General features: G+C 42.3%; 1 protein-coding gene across 5 annotated transcripts in view; it reads left to right on the top strand.

The window, feature by feature from the left end:
- Nucleotides 1–12118, top strand: part of Farsb (phenylalanyl-tRNA synthetase, beta subunit) — a 70940-nt gene that overhangs the window by 52354 nt on the left and 6468 nt on the right. For 3 of the 5 annotated variants that reach the window (NR_102758.1, NR_102757.1, NM_011811.4), the window contains one exon: nt 11199–11799. Coding sequence is in view for 2 of the 5 variants with exons in the window: in NM_011811.4 (NP_035941.2) it covers nt 11199–11350 (152 nt within the window). In the remaining 3 variants the exon portion in view is untranslated. Of the gene's footprint in view, nt 1–11198; nt 11800–12118 lie in introns of those variants that run through there. The other 2 variants (XR_865550.2, NM_001278075.1) reach the window with 2 other exon arrangements.

The raw sequence follows: 12118 nt of genomic DNA, 5'->3' as shown, positions 1-12118 counted from the left end.
TCTGTAGTATATAACCTACGGAGTGAGTACATATAGATAATAATATTCAGTCTTTGTTTCATCTTTCATTCCATTCCTTTGCTACCTTCTGGGGCTGTGAAATTTTTTGTTTGTTTGTTTGTTTGTCTGGTGTGTGTGTGTGTGTGTGTGTTGGTGTTGGGTTTTTTTGAGACAGGGTGTTTCTATATAACCACAACTGGCCTTGAACCCAAGGTCCCTCTGCCTTCACCTCTCAAGTGATGGAATTAACAGGTGTGCTCCACTGACCTCAGCTTTCTTTTCATTTGTCCTCTGTGGTTTGTTTTTAGATATAAGAGCACATAAATGCGTACACACCCTTCTGCCTTCTCAGCTGAGTGAGCAATGCTGTGTGCACTGTTGTGTAGCTGGCTTCCTGTTCCAGCAGCCTACACAGAGGCAGCATATTGGGGCTTTTTTTCTTTGGCCCAAATGAACTGTTCTCATGTACAGAATCCCAGTTCTCCGACAGTGAACTTTGGCTTATTTCCAGTCAGTACTACACTGTGTGTAGCCTTGTGCTCATGCTATTTGATGCTTCTATCAGGGTACTTTTGGAAGAGATTGCTAGAGGTATGGGGCTGTTGGGAAAGGGTAACTGGTGGATAACCTTCTGATTCTCACACTGCAGGTGCAGCCAATGAGACGATCTTGTGTGCACTGAATTGTAGGTTCTATGGATTGCTTTTCCTTTCTGTTCTCAGTTTCATAGATGGGAAGTGGCATCTCACTAACATTTAGCTCCATCTTTTTTATGAACAAATATGAACATATTTTCTCATTTGTGGTATATTTTAATTTCCTTTTCTCTGAGCCTCTTGTTAATTATTTCTTTAGATTTATTGGTCTTAGAACTTTTCCTGTTGTATGACTATTAACTTTTTGTGATAAATATTGTACCTTTTTTAGTTTGTTAACTCTTTGATTGTCTGACTTTTACTATGGAGGTTTTTAAGCATCATATAGTAAGTTACTCATTTCTTTCCTTCTGGAATCTGACTTTCTTAGTGGAGATGTTTTCACACTGAGATCAGAAAGGAGGTCTTTACTCCAACCATAGTAATGAAGACTGGTTCCATTTTTTCTTACAGAGTGCTTCATAGTATCTGCACTTACTGCTTTTGTATTTGTTACTATAACTTTTATTAAATTAACTTCCAAAACTTCCATTGCTGTGAACAGACACCAAGGCCAAGGCAGATTTTTTTTTAAAGGATTTATTTATTTTATGTATATGAGTACGCTGTAGCTGGTAACTGTCTTCAGACACACCAGCAAAGGGCATCCAAATCCTTTGCAGATGGTTGTGAGCCACCATGTGGTTGCTGGGAATTGAACTCAGGACCTCTGGAAGAGCAGTCAGTGCCCTTAACTGCTGAGCCACCTCTCCAGCTCCCACGCAGCTTTTATAAGGACATCATTTAATTGGGGGGCTGGCTTATAGGTTCAGAGGTTCAGTCCATTATCATCAAAACAGGAAGCATGGCAGCATCCAGGCAGGCATGATGCAAGAGGAGCTTAGAGTCCCACATCTTGTTCCGAAGGCAAACAGAAGACTGGCTTCTACTTGGCTAGGAGGAAGGTCTCAAAACCCACCCCACACAGTGACACAGTGACTTCCTCCAACAAGGCCATACTTTCTAATAGTGTCACTCCCTGGCCCAAGCATATTCAAACCACCACATATGCCTTTTGAAATTCATGGAGAAATTGAGGAAACAGTATCTAATGATCATATTCAATTTGTATGTTTAAAAGATAAAATAACTTTCAAAGGATGGGATAGGTATAGAAGGAAATGTAATTATACTGAAAGTAGGTAAGAGTTAGAAAAGAGGCCTAACTTCTGCTTGGGTAAAGGCACAGCTCCCAGCGTTACACAGCTTCTCAGAGGCCCCTTGTTCATTTCTGAAGACCTCCGGAAGTCAGTTCCTTACTTAAGAAGTAGTTCAAGAAGCTTTCAGATGTATATCAGAGTTAGTCTCAAGGTCTCCTTACTCATCCAAATCTATACCAGAACATTGAAAGTCCTTTCTCAGCATTAAAAACAAATTTATCTATAATGAAAATGGAATTTGACCTGAGACCTTATTTTTAAAAGTTGCACATTTAGTCTGTGACTTTCAGACTATGTAGTTAATATAAGATTCACAGGTGAAAAAAGCCAACCAATCAAACAACCTAACAACCAACCGAATTAAAAAAACAAAACAAAACAAAAAGCTGGGCATGGTGGCTCACACCTTTAATCCCAGCACTTGGGAGGCAGAGGCAGGCGGATTTCTGAATTCGAGGCCAGCCTGGTCTACAGAGTGAGTTCCAGGACAGCCAGGGCTACACAGAGAAACCCTGTCTTGAAAAACAAAACAAAACAAAACAAATAAGATTCACAGAGGCTCTGAAGTAGTGTTCACACCATAGCCAAGAGGGTCTAAAATGCTGAGCTGAGGCTCTTCTAGACACTGGGAATTCTACAGCAGATTCACAAATACAGTATGCACTGTACAGGACTAGTCTGCAGCTCTTCTTGCCTCTATGTTCAGAAGTTTTGGGTGTTTTTGTTTTTGTTTTTTCTATATTTCCTTTTAACAAGCTGTATTCTAAAAGCCTTTATAACTACTTTTACTCTGATTTTTTTTTTTTAATGCATAACCAACCATTTAATGCACTTAACAGCAGCAAATGCACAAGGCTCGCATGAGAACTTAGGAGGAAAACAGAAAACACAAAAAGGAAACCAGGATCATCTCGAAGGGCAACTTTCATAGGACAGACGGCCGTAGGTAAATGCCCCTGGTTACTAGGCAAATGATATGCTGTGGAAGCAGTGGGGTTGATCACAGACTCCTCCTGTCGCATGTGTTCATGTGCCATGAACAGAAACTGTGTCCAGGTCATTCAGGAGATACTCACAGAAGGATTGTATGAGGGTTCCAGTGTCACCGGCAACGACATTTTCCCTTGAAGATTCAACTTTGTTAAATAAAAAATCTTTCCTTTCTTCATGCGATGGACACCGTATAGTCTAAACCTAACTGCATAGTTTCCAGTCATCTCGGATTCAACGTGGTTACATTTGAATGTTTCTGTGAAGACAGGGCATGGTCCTCTCTGGATGCTGGTTTTGGCTCTCTGTTTTTTTATAGGTAGAAGAACAAGGTGTACCTGCCACGTTTTACTCTGATTTTTAAAAATGTTATTAATTCATAATCTGCTTTCTTTAAAAATTAGAAATATTTTATTGTGAATTTGGGTCAATGGTTCATCTTTTGTTTTGATTTTTCTTTTACTTATGTACTACTACATTTGGGAAACTAAAGAAACACAGTAAAAAATAAACAAGAATTATTCGGCAAACTATCATATGTGAACGTAATGGAACATGAAAAAAATGTCTTTAAACATGTGGCTATATACAAAATTGGAAAAGTATATCCCAAAATGATATAGGTGCTAAGTATAAAGGTAATATCTATAGATATTGCTTGGGCCAGTTGGGTAAAGCCTACCATCTATGAGTTCTATTCCCCGTGCTCCTGCAAGTTCTCGTTTTCTCTCTCTCTCTCTCTCTCTCTCTCTCTCTCTCTCTCTCTCTCTCTCTCTCTCTCTCTCTCTCTCTCTGTCTCTCTCTGTCTCTCTCTCTCTCTCTCTCTCTCTCTCTCTCTCTTTCACACACACACACCAGTAATGCCTTGCTTGTTAGCCCTAGGATGCATGACTCCCGGCTACTAGACTGCCATGGATCTTTCACCTTTACCGTGGAGCGAGGTTTATTTACTTTTAGGTAGGTCTTCACTATGTAGCCCAGGCTGGACTCAGATTCTTTTTGCCTCCGTCTTCCAAGTGTCAGGACTTACAGTGAGTGATGCTGTTGAATTCAAATGATTTTGTTAAATCTCTTTGTTGTAAGTGTGTGTCCTGTCTAGGCCAGAGTTTTATTGGGAAAAGAAGATATGTGGATGTGTAAAGAAAGATCTTGTGAATGGGCAAGTCACTCTTCAGAGATTTTCAGTCTGCCACCAGGAACAGCAGCCCTGGATGGGAGAGCTCCCCGCCAGGTTTAGGATGTGGATTCTAGTCTCAGTTGTGCACGTTACCTGCTGCGGATTCTCTTCTCCTGTGTAAGCTAGGGGATGGACAGGGCTGTTTGCAAGCTCATTTCCAGCTAGGAGCTCTGAGTGAAGCTTAGAAGAGGCCTCTGCTGTAGGTTCTCATGCACTGTCTCCTTTTTACCTGCCCAGGCTTTTACATGTGTCACAGCTCAAATCATTCAAGACTTGCTCGAGGAATCTAGAATTTATTCATTAAAGACACTTTGTTATAGGGGGCCTTTTAGAAATGGTCTGGGGCAGGAGAGATAGCTCAGTAGTTAAGAGCACTAGCTGTTTTTTTTAGAGAACCTGGGTTCTATTCCCAGTACCCATAAAGAGGCTCACAACCCTCTGCAGCTCTTCTGATCTCTGAGGCATGTATGTGGTGTCTCTATACATATGCAGGCAAAACATTCCTTATACATTTTAAAATAAAATAAACATAAAAAATTTAAATGGAATTTTGTTTCCCCAAATGACTGTTGTGGTTGTGGTTGTACTCTGCTATATTAACAGCATCAGCGTGTGTGTTAAGGTTAGAGGTGACAAACTGTTAGTTCTCCAGTTCCTCTTTACATTCTATTTGTTGTAAACCAGAGGAAGCTTGCAAACATGAAGCAGTGGACAGCTTGGCCGGCAGCTTAAAAGCATCCTGCTGCAGCCCTGTGTGCCTGTAGGCCTCACAGAGGAGGGCGGCTCTGGGGCCCTCTTCACCTTTGGCTTCTTGCTCTCTAGCCTATCTTATTGCTTGCCTTGGGCAGAGTTCCTAATCTCCTTGTGCTTTTCTTCTTCCCATCTGTAACTTACTGTTGCTCACAGGGTTTGGGCAGATCCCACTCTGAGACCCTCTGACTCCCACTGCAGACTGAAGGATCTGAGCGGAAGGGAGGATACAGCATCTCTCCCTACAGTTGAATACTCTTCTTTCTTTGTTAGTCTTGTTTTGTTTTTGTTTGTTTGTTTGTTTTTAAATGGTAATGTTTTAAATGTTTTTACATGGTAAACTAAAACCAGATTCTGGAACCATAACATACCTAGTATAATTACATGTTTGAAATTGTGTTTGCTACAAGTTAGCCATGGGTGTGTCGGTTCTGTGTGGAACTGTGGCTGTGATTTTACAGACTCTGCTCTGTCCTCTTAGCTTCACTAGCTCGACCACAACCATATCGTTACCATTTCGATGTGCCTGTGCGAGGAATACATTGTTCAAACTTGGGTTGGCAAACAGTCCTGGGTTAGGCGGAAAACTAGGAAGGGAGCTGATGGCTCAGAAAGTGCAGGCAATCGAGTTGTTTATGTATCTCTCCATCCTGCACACACTTTAAAATGGCAGGGTCTAGAAAATGACTCGTGGAGACGAGTTGGATGATGGTATTCTTTAGAAATTTTCAAGTGAATCTTTGCTAACCTACAGTTAAAATTTGTCCTTTGATTTTTATACAACTTACTTTGAGGCTAGTTTAAATTGCAGTTGGATACACCACCTTTGCCACCATTTTGAATTCCTTCAGGTTGTGAAATAAGAGCGTGTGTGAGATGCGTAGCAAGGACTGAACTTGTAAAATCTATCTTAGCTTTCCATAGCACAATCTCTGTTAATTAAGTTAACTGTTAAGAAAGTGGCACCACAGAAGCAAAGGTTAGTTACAGGAAGCTTTAGGGAATGGAAGCGGGTATATTTCTCTGACACTGTCCACTGAGCAGTCTAGACTGGTCTCAGCCTGTCAGTCTTTTGCTTCCCTGGTGCCAGGAGGACAGGCGTGAGCCACATGCCCAACAAAAGATGGTTCTCTGTTGAAGGCATTTCTCTATGAGAAGATGAGGTCGCCTGGGCTTTGCTGATTTCTTGTAAGAATAAGGTCCCAGGTCCTTGTCTAGTAAGTACATGATGCCAGTATTAAGACCTGGCCCACTGCCTCCCCGTAAGAGTTAATGGTGTCTGCAGGTGTGTTGGGATTAGCACTGTAAAGTTGTGTAAGGGGTTTTTCTTTCTTTTGATCTTCCGAAAGGGATGAAAGATGGCCATTAAATTCAAAGGATTAGGTCCCCTCTCTTTATAGACTTTAGGTACCATAAATATTCACTTCAAATGCAAGGTGAAGAATTGTGTACATCTGGGAGAAAATGGGTGTTTTATATTACCAGTCGGAAATTATTCAGTCTCCCCTTACAAATTAAATGGTCTTTGCAGAGGCATTTTTTCCTGAGTGCCCTGAGATCCGGGGGGGGGGGGGGGGGGGGGGTATTTTGTGTTCATAACTTGGTTGTGCTTTGGGCTCTTTAGAACCCTAAAGTCTTTTACAAGTTAATACCTTACCTATAGTGGACCTCTTTTCCCTTGTGGGATCCTGTTTGTCCTCAAAACATCTGCTTGTTTTAAAACCAGAGAACAAATGGCCTCATAAGAATAAAATCGTGCATACAGTGAGGGTAAAATTGAGTAAGACTCCCTCCCTCCCTTCCTTCCTTCCTTTTTTCCTTACTTTCTCCCTTCCTCCCTTCCTCTTTCCCTCCATCCATCCTTTGAAAAAGTATAGAGTTTAGGGTAGGTACTAACTCTAAAGTTAGCCTATTCACATATTTTTTTTTCTTTCACCCATATTACATAATCAGCCATTTTGAAAAGATTTAAGACATACTCAGTTGGTACTACAGTTATGTAATTTCCATTTCATCCCTGAATTTAGGGACATGTATGTGCTAAAAGTCTAATGAATATAGTTTCTGTTATTAATAATGACATACTACTTTACCAGAATTCTCTGCTCCTGTTAATTTGCTCCTCTTCTTCCTCTTCCTCTTCCTCCTTCTTCTCCCCCTCCTCCTCTTCCTCCTCTAGATTTGGGTAGTAAAGTATCCAATTACAATCACTTTTGAGTTTGAATCCCAAAATATGTATTGGCAATGTGAAGAAAGGGAAGAGAAAGTTGAATAAGCAGCTGATACTTCAGTGCATGCGGAGTAAACTGTTAAGGAGTGAGCTGGCTCTAGCCAGTGGCAGGACTGAGAGGAGGGTGACGAGCCTCATGCTTGATAACACCCTCTGGTGCTCTCAGATGAGGGGTCTGCTCAGTTACCACCTTAAGCTTCTACTTCCGTTGCTTCTGCAATTAAAGGAATGAGCGAGTGTATGGAAAGCTTCTGCTAACTCTAGGCTATAATATTGCGCTAAAAAGATGGGAGCAAAATGAAACTGTGAAAAGTGTTTGGCAACGGGCAAGAGAAGGCACTCCCAAATGCTTTGATGGTCAGTTAGCCAGAAAACATGCTAAAGACGGGGTGCTGTGCTAGATTACGGGCCCGCGGATGACCCCAAGGACACAAAGACTTTAATTAAGGGGCTTATTCACACCCCGCTAAGTTTGGGAAATTAAGCTCTTCTTTGTGCCTAACTGGTGTTTCTTTTGTCTGCACTTGCACGTGTATTGCAATAGAGAGCAACATTTCCCAAAATGTGTTCTGCCTTGGAAACGCCATTAACTGTGCCAGGTAAACACAAAACCTTGAGTTTACCATCTCAAGGAGTTCATGCGATGTGGTGGGAACTGGTGTGCTGGAGCGTTCGGTGCTTTTACACAGGAGGAGAGAATGCAGGTTCTGTAGAGGCTGAACCTCAGTTCCCGTTCGCAAGGCGACGGCAACTTCTTCTGTAGGCACAGCATGCTGCCTTTTCTCCGCTGGGATTAGAGAAACTCAGTCTGGCTTCCATCAAGGTCTGACTTTCTGAAAGCCTAGGCCATGGCCTTCCTGTGTGACTTTGTGTTTTTAGACAGACTTTATCAGTTCTAGCTGGAGCTTTTGGGTCCCATCATCCACCTGGGCACTGAGCAGAAGTGCCTTCCTTTGGCCAGCGGTGGACATTGTAAAGGAGAGTTTCTGAAAAGAACTCCAAAGGAGTTCCTGTGTCTGCAGAGACCAATGGATTGATTGCAATGTCAGTACTGTGTATCGTGCAAAGATTTGAACTTCATAGGTTCAGAGACTGACTAATTACTTTATCTTGGGCTAGTTTTAGCCTTATTTAGTGCCCCACTCTGTATCTGAACTAACACTTTGACTCATAGAACTGTTAGAGCTAATATCTTGTGATAATAAATTTAAAACCTCTTAAAAGCTCTTAAGAGAACACTAGCTTCCCTCCATCCATCCATGAGCTAAGAATGTCATCAGATACTATTCTAGGCCTGTAGAAAACCTCTACATTTCTGCCCCCTGGTGCACCATCCAGCTTAAATTCGCCTTGATTTACTATTCTGTAAAACTACAAAAGCCCTGGGAAACTGGGTTGTTGTTGGTTCTATGGTGGAACCTGGAATTTGGGGTAACAAAGGTGTATTTTCCCAGGCAGTGGTCACTCAAAAGAGTGGAGAGCTGCGGTTGACAGTAACTCTTATCTTGAAGGCCTTGGGCTCATTGCTGCCCTATGTGGGCGCTGCCCCCCTTCCCACTTTCTGTTCATGAGGCAGTTCTGACTGGGGAGTTTGATTTGATCTATAAGTTTCTAAAATACTAAGGAAGCTTCTGTTTCGTAACTTCACACGTAGTTTCCAGTTCACCTGTGGCATCTAGTCAAGTGGCTTCTTAAGGTTCTTTCTGCCCTTGATAGCAGAAGGCCCATTTGCATGCTTCCCAGTTTGTGTATTTGGAGAACAGAGCCTTAGCTTGTTCTAATTGTGAGATTCTTAGGTGGATGTTCATGCCATCATCTGAACTTATTAGAAGCGAAAACTTGAAAAATGGTAGTGAAAAATAAAGTTGTCACGGCAAGTGCAGGCGTGCAGTTGAGCAGAGTGGATTGATGATCTAGAGATTGCAAATTGGGTTCGTTACATGGAGAGTGAGGAGCCTGGTGGCTAAGGAGCCTTTGAGCAGCAGTTGTGACTTTGGGCCCAGTGAAAGTGTGAACTTTTGACATTTGAATCCTTTTTCAATACTCTTTTACCTTGGGATATGTTAAATAGTTTTGAATATGGATTTTTCTTTGTTTTTCTCTGGAAAGAGAGAAAATTGCATTTCTTGATATAAATATTTTTGTTACTATCTATCTACCTGATTAATGAACTAAAGCAAAATCTGGTCCAAGTTTATCGGCAAAGTAAACCTGGCAACTGAAGAAGAATATAACTGAATTTTACTAAAAATGCTGAATCAAATGTTGTTATATGAAGTAAAAATTCTCATTCCTTGTCTTAGGCTTTATTTTGCTAACATTGTCAGAACCAGCACATCTGGCTTAGATTCTAAAATAGTTTGGTTTTATGCTTCAGTAACAATGAATCCAATCAAATTGGAATTGAAAATAGATAAAAGGAAAGCTTCATATAGCAAGGCTGTCAGGAAGGTCTTGGGTATATCCTCTCCCGGTGGCCTTTAGAGCAAGCCAGAGTCCTCTCAGGAGTGTCCTTGTCCTCATCAGGAGCACCCTCATCGTCCACTGCTGCTGCTTATGTGTGCAGCCTTACAGCTCTGTCTACAGGGAGGACGGGTGTGGGGTGCTGAGTGCACTTGGGGAAAGCTGCCTTGGCTTGTCATCTGAAAAGTTCTCTTCATTCTGCCTTGAAGCCTCCCTCCCTCCCTCCCTCCCTCCCTCCCTCCCTCCCTCCCTCCCTCCCTCCCTCCCTGTTTTTCTTGTTGTTGTTGGGGATGTAGTTGACAGTCTTGTCTGTATGGGTAGTGTTGTCTTTTAAGTTGTATTTTCATTTCACAGGATAAGAGTGTGTCATCTTTATCAGATTTAACCATAATTACTATCCTAGCCATATTCTTTATATCTATCCAGCTTGGTTTCTGAATTGTTTTATAGCATTCTTTTCCTCAACCCTTTCCTGAGTGTGGATTAGGGCACAGAGCCAGCGGTAGCACTTAAATGGAGTTTGTGGGATGGCTTGCTTGGACTGTGAAGCAGAATCACTTAGCTTGATGAGATGTGAAAAAAATAGTTTAGCCATGTTGCTTTGGGCTGAGAATGACAAAAATCTTTTTCTGTTCTTTCCTGAGAATAGAAGCAAGTATCTCTACACCTTGACTGGGCAGTCTTTGTAACTCTTGTCTCCATGGTATTAGCCCAATAGTAGTAGAGCCCCTGTCCACCCCTCCCACTCTATATTCTTAATTATGCTGACCTTGGAGCTATTAGAGACTCAGCAGTTTGCTCCCCCATAAATAATGCACTCACTCTGAGTGGCAGACTGCAGGCTTGTGGCCCAGTTCTGCTGTGTATTTATAGTTCAGGCCAGTAAACATTTTGCTTGAATCCTTCAGGAGCTGTGGGTTTGATCCCTTTTCAAGTGGGTGTTGATAGAAATGAATCAGCATTGTTTTTTAAACTACTGCAGAGTCCAGCATGTTGATAAGCCTGGTAATTACCAGTGGCACTGGTAATTTAGTGGCTAGGAAGTGGGTGGCCCAGCTTGGTGGTTCATTTTCAGCTGGTAAAGCCTCCAGAATGGTTACTGGGTGGGAAGCTGGAGCAGAGCTCTGGCAGCAAATAAAGAGAGCTCTCTGCCTGCCTTGAAGTGAAGTCGGAATCAGCTAAGACCAGTGTGGCTCTGCTGTGGCCGTCACCGGAGCTTTACAGATGGCGTGCCCGATATGCTTAGAGGCAGATCTCTTTTCAAACAGGGACACAGGCTGCATCGTGGAGACGTGGCCTATGAGCACACGTGCAGGTCCCTGTGGCTGTGGTATTTCAGTGTGGGCTTCTTGTGTAATAAAGTGAAGTATGACATGCTAAGGAGTGAATGGAGCCACAGTTGCCTTCGTAGCCAGCAAGTACTGATGTGGGAAACCTGCTTCTGTCTGTTCTGTCCCTGGAGGCTCCTCAGTTTTACTTCTTCTCCTTGTGCCCCTAAGAAATGATGACACTCCTGCAGCCTCAAGAACAGGGCTCTTATTCTCACGATTGTTTCCTGGTGTAGCTGTTAGTGCGCCTTCATACTAGCAAGTGCAAGGGTGCGCGGCCATGCAGACAGTGGCTTAAAGAAGAACGGTTATTTTTAAAGGAGACTTGTAGGCTTTTAGTGTTAAATGGCTATTGACTTTTTTTTTCAGAAGGATCATTGATTTTTCTCCCACTCTCTGTTTCAGGTTCTGCCTTTTTCCCTGGACGGTGTGCTGAGATCTTTGTTGGAGGTCAAAGCATTGGGAAGCTAGGCGTCCTTCATCCTGATGTTATCACCAAATTTGAGCTGACCATGCCCTGTTCCTCTCTGGAAATCAATATTGAGCCCTTTTTGTGAGGTTGGTCTCTGAGTGTCCCTTTCTGCTCCTGTGGTGTCCTTCAGCCCTCTTTTACAGCACATATCCATTTGTGCGTTAATGTTTAATAAAGTGAAATGTGCTATCTGACTCCTTGCGTAGCTGCATTAGGCCAGCGTGTGGAACAGCTGGTGTGTATCTGCATGTACCACATTGGGGAGAGGTGCCCTAGACAGGCAGGGTGAGTTCTGGGAGCGGAAGTTTTGCTTGGCCTTCAGAGTATTGGTTACTTCTGACTCCTCCTGAATAGAAGGAAACAACTCATCAACTAGAACACATGTTGTACAGCCTTAAGCCTTTTCTAAACCTGATAAGTATTAATCAATAAAACATTTTAGGAAAATGTTTTCAGAATCAGTATGACCAAGCAGTGACAACCTTTCAAGTCATCTTTTTTAAGTTGATTTATATGTGAATATATGTGTATCTGAGTGGTGTGTCAGTCTGTGAATATGTGTGAGTGTTTTTGTATGTGTGTATATATACAGTTTATTACAACTTTATAAGACAAGGTTATTCGTCCTCCTCAGGATACAGATAGAGAGCACATAGACAAACTGTTACACACTCCTTAAAATGGCCACTCTTGGGGCTGAAAAGGTGCACCTGGATTTAATTCCTGAATTCCTGTCACCCACATGGCAACTTACAGCCATCTGTAAGTTTAGGTCTGACACTCTTTTCTGGTCCTCAAGGGCACCAGGCACGTAAGTGGTATATAGATATACATGTAGACAAAACACCAATAT

Source organism: Mus musculus, chromosome 1, assembly GCF_000001635.26.
Source record: "Mus musculus strain C57BL/6J chromosome 1, GRCm38.p6 C57BL/6J".
In the NCBI taxonomy this organism is placed as follows: domain Eukaryota; kingdom Metazoa; phylum Chordata; class Mammalia; order Rodentia; family Muridae; genus Mus; species Mus musculus.
Note: the sequence above shows the minus strand (reverse complement) of the source record. Positions and strands in the feature narration are given on the sequence as shown.